General features: G+C 43.1%; 1 protein-coding gene across 1 annotated transcript in view; it reads right to left on the bottom strand.

The window, feature by feature from the left end:
• The window catches only part of magi2a (membrane associated guanylate kinase, WW and PDZ domain containing 2a), a 230,460-nt gene that overhangs the window by 31,149 nt on the left and 186,655 nt on the right, over nt 1-12,656 (bottom strand). Inside the window, 3 exon segments of the mRNA XM_078242955.1 lie at nt 6,125-6,668; nt 6,670-6,806; nt 11,648-11,830. Coding sequence (XP_078099081.1) covers nt 6,125-6,668; nt 6,670-6,806; nt 11,648-11,830 — 864 coding nt within the window.

Genomic DNA, 12,656 nt, shown 5'->3' with positions numbered 1-12,656 from the left:
AAGGGAAAAGTCCCTAAACCTACACAGTGTGTGATGGTGCACGCTTATGCCCCCCCCACCTCACCTCAATTAAATTGGAATTTGATTGAGGTTGTGCCTTGTTTTCAATTTCTGCCCAAAACTCTAATCTAAGAGCTCTGAACTGGGAAGTGTTTCCACTTGGGAAGCTTTTCTGCTCCAAGGGTGCCGAAAAAACAAAATTGCCAAAGGTGCACGCACACGCACACGCACACGCACACACACACACACACACACACACACACACGGCACATAAGGCTACATTTGTTCACTCATAAGAAAACACAATCTCCTTAATTTCAATGAGATGCTAATACTAGCCCTTGAATTATTCAAATATGATAACACTAGAATTGATGGCAGCCCTTTATTAATATGTATCTCCATTACATGAGAGAGAATGGCAGCTTCACATAACATCCACAGCAGAAAACTGATTCTATTCACCTCTATTTAAATGCCCGTTCCATGTTTGCTCGATGTTCTATAAAACCCGCCTCATTGTAGCGGTGTGCAAAACTAATTGTTTGCAAGGTACATGGTTGAATATGCATGATATTCAAGCTGAAAACAGCGCAAATTGTTTCACTATGCTCATGCAATCACTGGGCAATCACTCCATCCCATTAAAACTTAAATAGAAGCGCTTGATTTGTTAAAGCAAGGTTAGTGATTATACTCCACCCACACATAGGGAGGAGAAGAGGAGCCTAACTTTGGCTTCTGTGATCTAATTTTAATGGCAGTAAGGCTAAACACCATTATCTTTGTTTTCTATTTCTGCTATGATCTAATCTCAATATCTCGTCCATCATGCACAAGGCCTTGGGCTGTCTTCCCGAGCCGACCGGACGGGATATCGATCCCTGGTGGTCAGCTCCTCCGGGTTTGGTGGGGACAGAGCTGTAAGTGTGAACATGGCCGACAGTCTGTGTTCTACTGGCAGAGAGCTGGAATCATCACTCTCTTGTTGTCTTCTTCCTTTCTCTCTTTTGTTTCCAACTATTCTATCTTGCACACACACATCCAATGAATCACTGTCTAGTTACACAGTGATTCCCTGGGAGGCTGGTGGAGGCTCAGTGAATCAAACCCCCCTCCTTTTCTTTCTTTACAAAGCAGACTTTCACCTGAGGTCTGCATGCTTCTTAGAACGGCCTCTGGTCATCCGTGTGCACACGACCAATCCGAGGTGAAAGGTGAAACCAGGCAGCTGACTCATAAAGTACAATTTACCCATGATAGTACTAGAAAGGGGAGTTTATGTAAGTGTGCGGGGGCTTGTGTGCAGAAGGCTACCTTGGGATGTGTGCGAATAAGACGAGGAAAATGTGTGCCTGGCTGTCGTGTAGGTGTGCGTACACAACCTGTGTGAATCAAACCATGTGGCTCAGAATTTGTGTGAGTGTGTGGGTGGGCTGCAGTGAGGGAGAATGTGGCCTGTTAGAGGAAATCTAAATGGGCGAGCGTACATGTGAACGAGCTGAAAGTCTCAGCAGCTAATTACTGCCCTGTGTCTCTGCTGGTGTGGCAACGAGATACAGCCTGTTAATGGTCTAGATCCACTAATGAGGCTGTCTGCCATGCGCTCACACACAAATACACACACGCACATATGCTGGCACAAACACATACACACACAGGCGCAATAATTACTCGTGATGAGAGACAGAGTGCCCATTTGTTGGGCAAAAACGGCTCAGGAGTCAAACTAAAATTTAAAGGATGGCTAAATATCATAACTGTATTACGAATGGGGGGGGGGGGGGGTTTCAAGGTGATGAGGCTTAATTGACTGGATTGTTTGATCATAAATAGCTCAATGTTTGGAGGGTGAATTAGCGGTCAGCTTGGCTCTAATGCCTTGCTTTCGATGGCGAGTTCTTTGGTCGTGACACATGCCAGGGGGAACATAAAAACATAGATCCACATCTTTAGAATGACATCTAAAACATAATCATGTTTAGGGCAGTATAGCCATCTGACTACAGGTTATAGATTTTACTCATAATAAAATGCTGCCCTTAAAGGAATAGTTGTACATTTATACAAAGGTTATATATAACCGAAGTGTAAAATGTGGTTTTGGGTGTCACAAAAAAGTCACTTTCCTTCACGATTGTCTCTTTTGTTGATGGTTATACCTAAAGTATGTCTCAAAAATGATGATTTTATTGATGCTTATGAGCTACATGTCTTCTCTGCATTACAGGGATATCTCACTGCTGCTCTGTTTGGCTCTTTACTGTGTCCATGACAACATCAAGTTGAGCAAGACGAGCATGCTGACTCTCTCTGTAGTAGTACAACTTTTCCAATGCCTTTTTCTTGTACTTCTCCCTCCTGTCTTTGTTAATTGTACATGTAAAGAGCTGAAACAAAGACAGAAGGGGTGTGTGTGTGTGTGTGTGTGTGTGTGTGTGTGTGAGAGACACACCTGAAATTATTGATGAAGCTCAATTTGTGAACCTTCCTCGCCAGCCATTTGTGATCTCTGATGCTGGACATTAGGAGTGTGTCGTCATAGCAAGGGCACCATAAAATAGCCACAACCGTATTGTTGGATTGTGGATGTGGGTGTTTAAGGGCCTTAATGCTGTCAATCATTCGTCTACTTTACTATATGTGTGTGTGTATGTGTGTGTGTGTGTGTGTGTTCTCCCTGAGTCCAGATGCTAAGAGGTGGTAGCTCTGTCCACTGCATAAAAAATTCCGTCATGCAAAAATATGCACACTCGCAGACTTTTTAAACTTAGTCAGCGCTCAGTGCTGGTTCAACCCTCAGACCTTTCAGATTGTGTTTTTAGTAAATATGATGAGCTGTGTGCTCGCCATTAAACTGGCCAGTTTTTGGAGAGTTTGCCAGAGACGGGAGCGTGACTGTTGTTTGGTGACGGAGTCGTTGGCCTCTCTCTATACTACACTGGCGAGTGTGCACAAGCACGTAACAGTTCAATTAGATTGTGTGGCCAGTGTCCAGTGGTTCAAATGTGCAGCGGGCCAAATTGTGATGTGTGAAGAGCGGGAACATAATTTAGCAGCATGGTGACAGTTTTATTACAATGGGTAATAGCTTGGCTAAATGTTCGAAGCTGGCCTTTCTGAGGAAGTTGGGTGGGAAAATAGAATCAGCTGGGAGTCTGACACAGCTCGCACTTTAATACGCAGTACGTTGCTAAACATTGTTGTGTTTTTGTGGGCATAATCAATGCATGACTAGGAACAAACATGACAATGTATCCAAAATCTAGGGAAGTAAATAAACCACAAAGATCAAGTAGCTCAAAGATTCACTTTAAAACAAAAAGTCAAAACTTTGCTGAAATAAATGGACCGTCAGGGGAAACAAACACATTCAAGAGTTTAAGCCTTTATCACCTTGAAGTTAGATATATAAGCCATTCAGGCACTTGAAAGGTATATGGCTTATACGCTCTCAGACTCACTACTGATGCTTCAGTAGTGCCATTCTCTAAGTTAGTGGTCCCTGGACTTTTTTGCTTGTTGCCCCTTAAACCAACCAATATCTCCTTGCAACCCCTCATCATAAGTTGCATGTCAATTACTTGTGCAGTTCAACTGAAGATTGATTTTACCTTCTCAGATTATTTTAACAGGTTCAAAGAGGTAAAAAGAAAATAGAAAAAAGACTGAATATTTTTTAAACTGGGCAATCATGTAATAACCCACGGGATTCCTCTTCGACCTGTTGGCATAAATACAGCATCCTAAGCCCTTACTGTATTACCATTTTAGAACGTGTGGGAATCAATTAAAGAGGTAAAAGTCAGGGACAATTAAAGAGGTAAAAGTCAACAAAACTAACATCACAATACTTTAAGAAAAGTAACAGACCATTAGCTTTGCCACATGAGAAATCTAGATATGTGTGCATCTTCTTAGTCCCAGACTCCTCGTTTATCTCCACCATGAAGAAAATAAAACTAAACTTTAGTGTGACCGTTTTCTCCCAGGAGGGTCTGAAGTCTCTGATCTGAATGAGTGTAAAGTCTGACAGTGTTTTCCTGCTTAAATCCACAAAATACTCTCAACACATCTACAATGTCTAAAACCGCACCCAGCTGGGATATTTGACACCTTTTCTTGTCATTTCTACAGATATGTGCAATACGCAATCATGCTACCGTAAAAGCAGACTGGGTGGCACGGACGTTTTTCCCACCTCTAGCACCCACAGCTTGTCAAGTCACAGGAATTCAACACAAACAGATGTGACACCGCACCCTGGCGTATTGTTGTGTAGTGGAGCTAGGCCGTATCCAGATTTGGAATAATGAGATGAAATATAGCATGTAAATAAGGTTGCCATTTTCTCCACGGGCCAACAGGCTGCTTTTTAGATGAGAGCACTTGTTTCGACCTTCTAAAGCTCTGCAGCGAGTGAGGAACCCTTGACAGATGGTGGGAGCGTTTCACTGCTAGCTTCTAGGCAGATGGGAGACTTTGTGTTTTTATGTTTGTGTGTGGGGAGTGTGTGGACAGATTGGAGACTTTTGTAAATGTGGCACAACACTTTTGACCTCTCCCATGCGTGTATGTGTGTTTATGTTTTGGCAGATGATATTTTAGAGGTACTGGCTTAAATTTTTTTTAATTTTTCTCTCTTTTTTTGGATGAGAAAATGTCTTCATTACTGCTAGAAGCTTATTTCTGCACTCTGTTTCTCCTATCCCTGTTTGTTGGCTCCCTTCTCGCTGACAGGGACATGGGGAGTCTAATAAAGAAATAAATGACAATAAATCTATTCAAAGGGCGCTGCTGACCTTTGTGGGTGAGTCTCAGTGGTGTCTGTGGCACCAGACAGTTGGCATTATGATTGGGATGTGATATTACACAACACAAAGAGGCAAGATACAGAACTACAAATTGGTTCCACACAAAAGCAAAAGCAGTATTGGTTCCCCAATCCAGTTGTCTTGGCTTCCAGCTCACACTACGAAGTCCTAAAGTTCATGTGTCATCACTTAGAGGATGCCAAGATAAATCAAGGACAAGTAAATTCAAAGAGGGGAATCATTTAACAACAAGGTTCCAGCGACAGATCCTATCTGCTTGGTTAATAAGAGCCACAGTTGCCGTTTAAAAAAAAAATGTAATTAAAATCTAACGTTTTAATCTTCACTGTCGGAGCTTTGGCTGAGTCTTAGCTGGCAGATGCACTACCTCCACAATTCAATAAGAAGGCACACTCAGTTTGTAGGCAGATCACAGCTTACACACATCTTATGTTCTGTCTTTTGAGCCGTACACACATTTAGGGGAAGACATGGCAGTGAATCTCGTTTTTCTTTCACTGTCAAAGTTATCGCCATTAGATGTAAACTGTGGTTGATGGTGACTGATGGTTTCAGCAATCTTGAGGAACCAACACAGACACTTCCACACACACACACACACACACACACACACACACACACACACACACACACACACACACAGAGAGCTACCTGTTGATTCTGCAAATCACAACCCTGTGTGTGACACACAAAAGAGGGCAGTGCATAATTATGATTGTCAGAGGGCCACACATTCTGAAAAACACAGGGTAGAAAGCACTTCAGAGCCATTTGCAGCCTACCAGTATTTTATCGAAAAAATGTGCTACAGTACTTTCGACAAGCTTTAATTTTGGGGCTTTTATCCGCGGCTCACACAAGGTAAAATTTGCCATACATATTGAAACTGGCATGATACAAACATCTACAAGTAATTCAGGACTGCAAAAAGCATGCACCATAATGAAAGGGTCAGTGAGCAGAGCAGACAGGCATAGTCTACTTAAGTAAAGTGAAGGAGACTGTATTTCTAACCGGGTAAAGAAAAGAGGAATAGGAAAGGCACTTGAGAGGAGCTGTGCATCAGTCAGCCATTGTTAAGCACTGCAGGACTGCATGATAGGTTTCTGCAGCCTTTGGACTGGACCACACATACAGACACACTTAGCTACAACGGTAAAAGATGACATCGATGAATACGCAAACAGATATGCTAGGAAGGCAAATATGGAGTAGACACGGAGAGATTCAAGAGCTTGTGTTAAGTCACCAATCTTCCCAGAATCCCTACCTGCAGCCACTGATCTTACCTGTTCCACCTCTCTGAACCACCAGGCTGGTCTCGGCTCCCACGGCACACTCCTTGAGAAGCTCCACCACCTGGGTGTGTGCGAATCCCTGCACATTTTGCTTATTAATCTCCACGATCAGGTCACCCTCGAACAGACCCGGGCAGCCCAGAGGCTCTAGCACTTGTTTGACTCGCTGGCCTGTAGCGCTGTCAGCGATAGTGAAGCCAAAACCTTCCATGCCCTTCACCATGGTCAGCGTCAGTAGCTCCCCTTGGGTCGCCCCCGACGACGCCATGGAGACGCTGTCAGGAGGTGTGGTTCCGGTGGTGGGAGGAAGTGAGCCGTCTAAGTGGGTGTCACCCGGGTGAGGGGCGAGCAGCTGCTGCTGGGCATTGACCTGGTCCTGACCGGGGTCTGTGACGAAGCGCGCCGTGCGGGATAGATAGTCTAGGTAGTTGTCGTAGCCCGTCCTGCCGTTCACCATGATGGGCCGCTGCTCCATGATGCCCAGCGGGGAGATGATGGTGGTGTTGTTGTTGGTGGTGTTGGCAGCTTCCTCTGGGGTCGTAGGGCAAAGGGTATCCACGGCACAAGACAAGGGTGACGCTTTGGCCTATTGGCACCGACTGGAAGAGTTTGACCACATCGGCGTGGGTGGTGCCCAGGACGCACACATCGTTGATGTAGACAATGACATCCCCTGCAGACAAAAGCATGGACAGATGCTGTAATGGGTGGAACACAGGAATTAATAGTAGCTACAGAGTCAAACTGCAACTTCCAGTGACTGTTTGACAAGCAGGAAACCCCCATTTAAAATCTTCAGTAATGCAAATTACTAAAAGTCCAGCCCTACAATATAACTTTGCTCAACAGTGTGTTGTGTGATTCCATTTGTCTAGACTGTCAAGACAGGCAGGAAACTAGGGGAGAGAGGGGAAGGAAGAGGGGAAAGATTCCCAGCCATAGACAGGGATGCTAACGATGTAATATCATTATTTATTATGTATTTATATATACATTATGTTTTTAGTGGCTGTTTTTTTTAATGAACCCCATTTCCCACAAACCTAAGACATTCTCGAGGTAGCTAGCTTGACAGATTAAGACTGTCGCTTGCAAATACAAATACATTTGTTAAGGTTCTTGCATGCTCAGGCATGTGTCCCAAATATGCCATTTGTTTTGATTAGTGAAACATGTCTAAATTAACAGGAAAGGAAATGGTACCATCTTGCAAATCGCAGCTTGGAAGTTAAAACTGACCATACTAACGAGGGAGACAGGACAGGGAAGTGCCGATAGTACAGCTAAAAAGTTGAAAAGATGACAATAGAGGACAAAGTTGGAGGATATCATGGATAAGGGAGATATGATGATGTATAATATGCCCATGTTGTACGAATGCTAACAACTTAATTGCTGTTGAACTTTTTTTAAAACACAAAGGGTTCAATTCTTAATAGCATGTGCTATTAAGGAATACTGTAGTAAACCCCTGGTCAGAAAGACCAGTAAAAGAAACCCTAAATGAGAAACTGCATTACGTTACAGATGCTCGTACGGTCCCTTCTTTGGCTTCCCGTACAGCTATAAACACTTTCTGCAGATAAACATTACCATAGATAATGTCTTATCTGCCTTTCAAGTGTAAAATAGTGCTGATGACAAGTGGCTAAAATGTTTGCCTTTTATGGGGCAAAGTGCTTTTTTATTTGCTCGCTGCAATATACTGCACTGTAGATAAAACCTAGCTGACAATTAAATGCTCCCACACAAACGCGCTCCACATCCAGGCTTATCTTTGTCTCAACCAGATTACTAAATATAGTGTTTTGTGCTCCGCTGTGCAGTCACCATGCAGGTTTTTTTTGGGGGAAGTGGGAACACAAGGCACAATCCACTGACAAACCAGCATTACTGAGGTTGATTATGAAAACAATTATTTTCTAATTGCAGGTATAATTGTTACGCTCTTTAAAGAGAGGGCTGGCTGGGTGGGAGTATGAGTGTGTGTTGCAGAGAGAGAAAGTGAAAAACAAAGTGCCTCCATGATTAATAAGCAAAGCATGTGCATTAGTGATTGACCCTTACCTTGCTAACCACCAGCGCAATGCTGTCCAGTTCTCTTAAAACGTAAGCAACAGACTATAACAGCACTAATGGCTGGGTCAATGACATTTTTTCTGAAACAACATGGCAATGCTGTTGAAATGGAGCACAGCTGCTGACCCCTGTGAGTGACAACAGGAAGTTAAGATATCGTTGAAATGTTCTCTCAGTGCAAACTGTGACGCGGACAAATACTTTCCAAGTTTAAACGCTACGCCTGTATTGACAGAGCGAGCTCACACCTCGAGGCAACGTGACGTGAGGGACTTTTTAATTAATCCTGGTAAACGCGGACGACATTTGCCTTGAGCACCAGTGTCAGAATCAATAGTTGAGCACACTGGCAGAAAACAAATGACGGTGCCGTGACCTCGATGCGCCCTCGCTGTGCCCATAGATCTCATTCTTTATGACCCGGGAGGAAATGCAGCATGACGGAGAGTATAAACATGTTTCACAGAAACAGAAAGCTATGAAGCCACATATAGACACATCTTTTACCATGCAAGCTTATACCTAAAAGGGTGAGTTCACACAAATTAGAAAAACACGTGTGCCATGGTTTAGCGAAATATCTGCCTCTGGAACTTCTGTCACCACCTCAGTAAAATGGAGGTGAATTGAATTTTATTTATGAAATATTTCCTAACAGTGAGGTTTTGCTGATTATCCACCTTAACCGGGACACTGTGTGTTGAAACGTTGAGACAAATGTAATTTGGGTAAAATACCCTTAATAAACACATATGGTCCCGAACACAGGCGTGCATACAAGTGCAAAAACACCCTCTCTTCCCCCTCTCCATCCATTATAAAACCTCCTGTAGGTCCCTTGTATACTATAAATCACACTATCCTTAACTATGAACACCGAACTCTCTGGGACCAAGGCCCATGCTGCTACTACATCCTTGCATATCCTGATCACATATTCATCTCCGGCTAATGGGTGTGTTCAAGATTCTGTCGACATAACGAGAGGTCTCTGTGGCCCTGCCGAGGCATGGCCAAGTTAACAGAGCAGTTTAGAGTCTCAGCAGGGTGCAAGCAGTTTGTTAGAGACTGTGGTGTTTTGTGTGTGTGTGTGTCAGGCGAAATAGGGTGCAACATGGCCATGTCAGATTCTGGAGACATAAGGTTGTTAAAACAAAAAAAAACAGTCTAATCTTAACTTTTTCCTTATAATACAAGGACTAACTATCTCTACACTGCAATAACAGAACAATGCTATTTCTTTATTTACATGTCTTCTACATGGATCATTAACTCATGCTGAGTTTTGTTGTCTGGGACATGTAGTTTTTGCCTTGTCTTTTAGTGCGGTATAATGTAGCATCAAGTACATATTTAAGAACATTGTATACAGTTCTCATTTTTAAAATAAGTCCGCTGGAAACATTAGAAAAGCCAGGCAACAACAGGCAACCAACTCATGAAGCTAATTTTAGCTGCATCTGCTAGCAACAGCTCGTCACATTAGCTGAAAAAAAGGACCCAAAAAGTGCAAATCTGAATTTAATTGAAATTGATGTTAGATAAAATTATACTTTGAACAAATATTAGCAACAACACAAAGCTAAGCTAAATCTTCAGGAATCTACACACAATTTGATTTGAGAACATTTCAACTGTATTTTAGTGGGTGTTATTTATACAGAATGCATTATAAATTATGACACTTAATCGGTACAAATGCCTCAGTGTCTTATCTTATCACACACTGTAGTATGTGGATACTAAACGTTGCCTCTGGCATCCAAACTAAGCCTTTCCACTTAAACCTAACGCAACTCATACCTCTGTATTCCACAGAAACTCCGAAATATCACAGCTAACAAACCACATTTCTTTCATGGACAACAAAATTATACTGCACTGCATGTGGTCTAACAGTCATACATCAGATATTCTAAAACTCTTTTACAATAAGTGCTCTAAGATGTTTTCCCTGGTTGTACAATCACATAGTGGAGACAGCTACGAGGGGTCATGAGGAGAAAGCGGTACAAATTATCTATATGGAATTGGAAATTTCACACCTCCGCAGGCCTGGTTTCTACGTCCGTGTGAGCTCTGAGTTACTGATCGAGCTAGTAGTGCTACTGCAGAAGTAGGACACAAAGTCTGGGAAGGCAAAGTGTGTGTGTGTGTGTGTGTGTGTGTGTGTGTGTGTGTGTGTGTGAGGGGGGTGGGGGGGTGGAGGCTGGATGGTGAGATAGAAATGGAAATGAGCTGAAGGGAGGAAGTGGCGGAGGGGAGAGGAGACGTGGGGTGGGATGGTAGAGATATGAGAGGGATTTGTTAGTTATTTCTGCGGAAAGAATTCATGAAATAATTTGAGGGGGATTCTAAAAGAAAGAGAGAAGAGGGGATGAAAACGGACTGCAGACATGCAAAATGTTTTATATGCAGTATTGTCAGGACAAGCTTTATTAGTCATCAGGGGATCTATTTTGGCCTACTGCATCGTCACATTTATAAAGAAACAGACATTAATAACCCAATGTTCACAACTGCAATGTAATAGAACAATGCAAGGGTTTTGGAATAGTAGCTGCGCTACAGATCAAACTCCCTGAGCAGCTTACTTTACATATGATAAATGACCACTATAAGCTTTGCATGTGCTCCAGCATGTACAGATAGAAGCATCATTGCATGCCGAGAGCACTGACAAACCTGCTAGTTCTAGTCCCTTGACCTTTAGTAGAGCTGGTCCGTCTTAGTGTGTGTTAATGTGTCTTTGTGTGTATGTACTGCAGTTCCATCCCCATGTGGCCACAGCCAGGACCTATGGTGCTCATAAAGTCTGTTTCATGATTAATGGAAGAACAGAACTCCGCAGTTGGTGCACACGCATGCGCACAGACATACACCCACATACAGAGCTCACACCGTGCTAGTTTAGCAAGTTGCACCTGTAAACACGCACGTATACAATGGATGCATATGTACTTGTAACCATTTAAAGTAACCATCTTAAAGTGGAAGCTACATACATCACCATGTGAACGGCATACTGTGTTCATATTGTAGTGTGTTTGTTTAAATCAGACTCTTTGTAGGCTGCAGTGCATTAAAAAAGGTAAATATGGAAAAATGTAGGGCTTGAAAACTTGTGCTTAACCCCGTTTCTTTGAATGTATTCTGATAAGTGGACCAGATGCTGCAAGAATCAAGCTTCCAAGAGAAGCCACATATACTTGTTATGCAGACATTTACAGGGGATTTTTATAATTCTCTGGAAATTTGTTATCTGTACTATATTAAATGTATGATCCTGTACTGTACAAAATACATGCCATGTGTAGTTTATTGAGCTACATTTTTGCTGTCATATCTCAAGAGAGTTCATAGTTAAATAAAAGGTAAAGAAATGTTTTTTTGTTTGTGAGTGTGTTTGTGATTTCGGCCATGCCCGAAGCTTACCTGTGGCCATCTTTCCATCAGCTGCGGCAGGCCCATCAGGGATAACACTCTTGACCTGGAGGAATTCGTCAGGCTCGTCACCTCCGATAATAGTGAAGCCGAAGCCCATGTTGCTCTTTTGGAGTGATGTGGACAAGAAACTGCCTTTCAACTGAGTGGGGTCCCGCGTGAACAGCGGCTTCTCTATAAAGGACACATAAACAAACAAATTAACCAAATACAAACTCTAATACTGTGAATGTTTTATAGCAAAGATTAAGACTTCAAAGCTGGTGCAGGGTAGTGCTCACAGGGTGGGGGCACGGGTAAAGCGTATCCAGTAAGAGATATGGGTGTAGCCACAGGAAAACTGGCAGGGTATGATCTTAACAGCAAAACAGCGAACTTGGACAGAGGTGGGTCTGTGGTGCTGAAAGATGCAGGTGTGGCTACCGTGCAAGGTACAAAAGCAACATCCCTCCTGGTACACCCAAACATACTAAACTTATATCCCTTCCTCTCTTCCAATGCTGGGATACGGTGGGCATAAAGGGTGCAGAGAGCATCAGTGGTGCAGGTCTTCAGTCCCATCCCAAAGGCTACCAAGGAAGCAGCAACATTCGGCAAATGACATGCTGTCAATCAGGGATCAGTTCCAAGAGAAGATGGTTGAGAGGGTTAGGGAAGAAGTGGGACATTTCTAATGGAGGGAGAGCTGGGAGATTGCTGGAGGAAGGGTGCCTTGTGTAGGTATGAGAAGATCTCCGCCAACAAGCTTAGTCACACTTAACCAAGTCTCCCATCTTTTCACCTCAGAGGGAGACGTGGCTAGTGTGCTAGTTTACATCCTTTGTTTGCCGTCACTAGTCCACACACTGAGTGATTACACTCTCTGTCTGCTTATGCCAGGCGATAAGACATGTCATGATATACGCTCTTCAGACAAATCCTTAAACTGCCTCAAGCGAAAAAGTTTGCTTGCGAGCTAGCATGCTTACAGTAAGTCAAATGAGCGCAGGCAGCCATGAGA

The sequence above is a fragment of the Sander vitreus genome, chromosome 23 (assembly GCF_031162955.1).
Source record: "Sander vitreus isolate 19-12246 chromosome 23, sanVit1, whole genome shotgun sequence".
Lineage (NCBI taxonomy): Eukaryota > Metazoa > Chordata > Actinopteri > Perciformes > Percidae > Sander > Sander vitreus.
The sequence above is the reverse complement of the archived record's forward strand: the minus strand, read 5'-3'. Positions and strand labels throughout refer to the sequence as shown.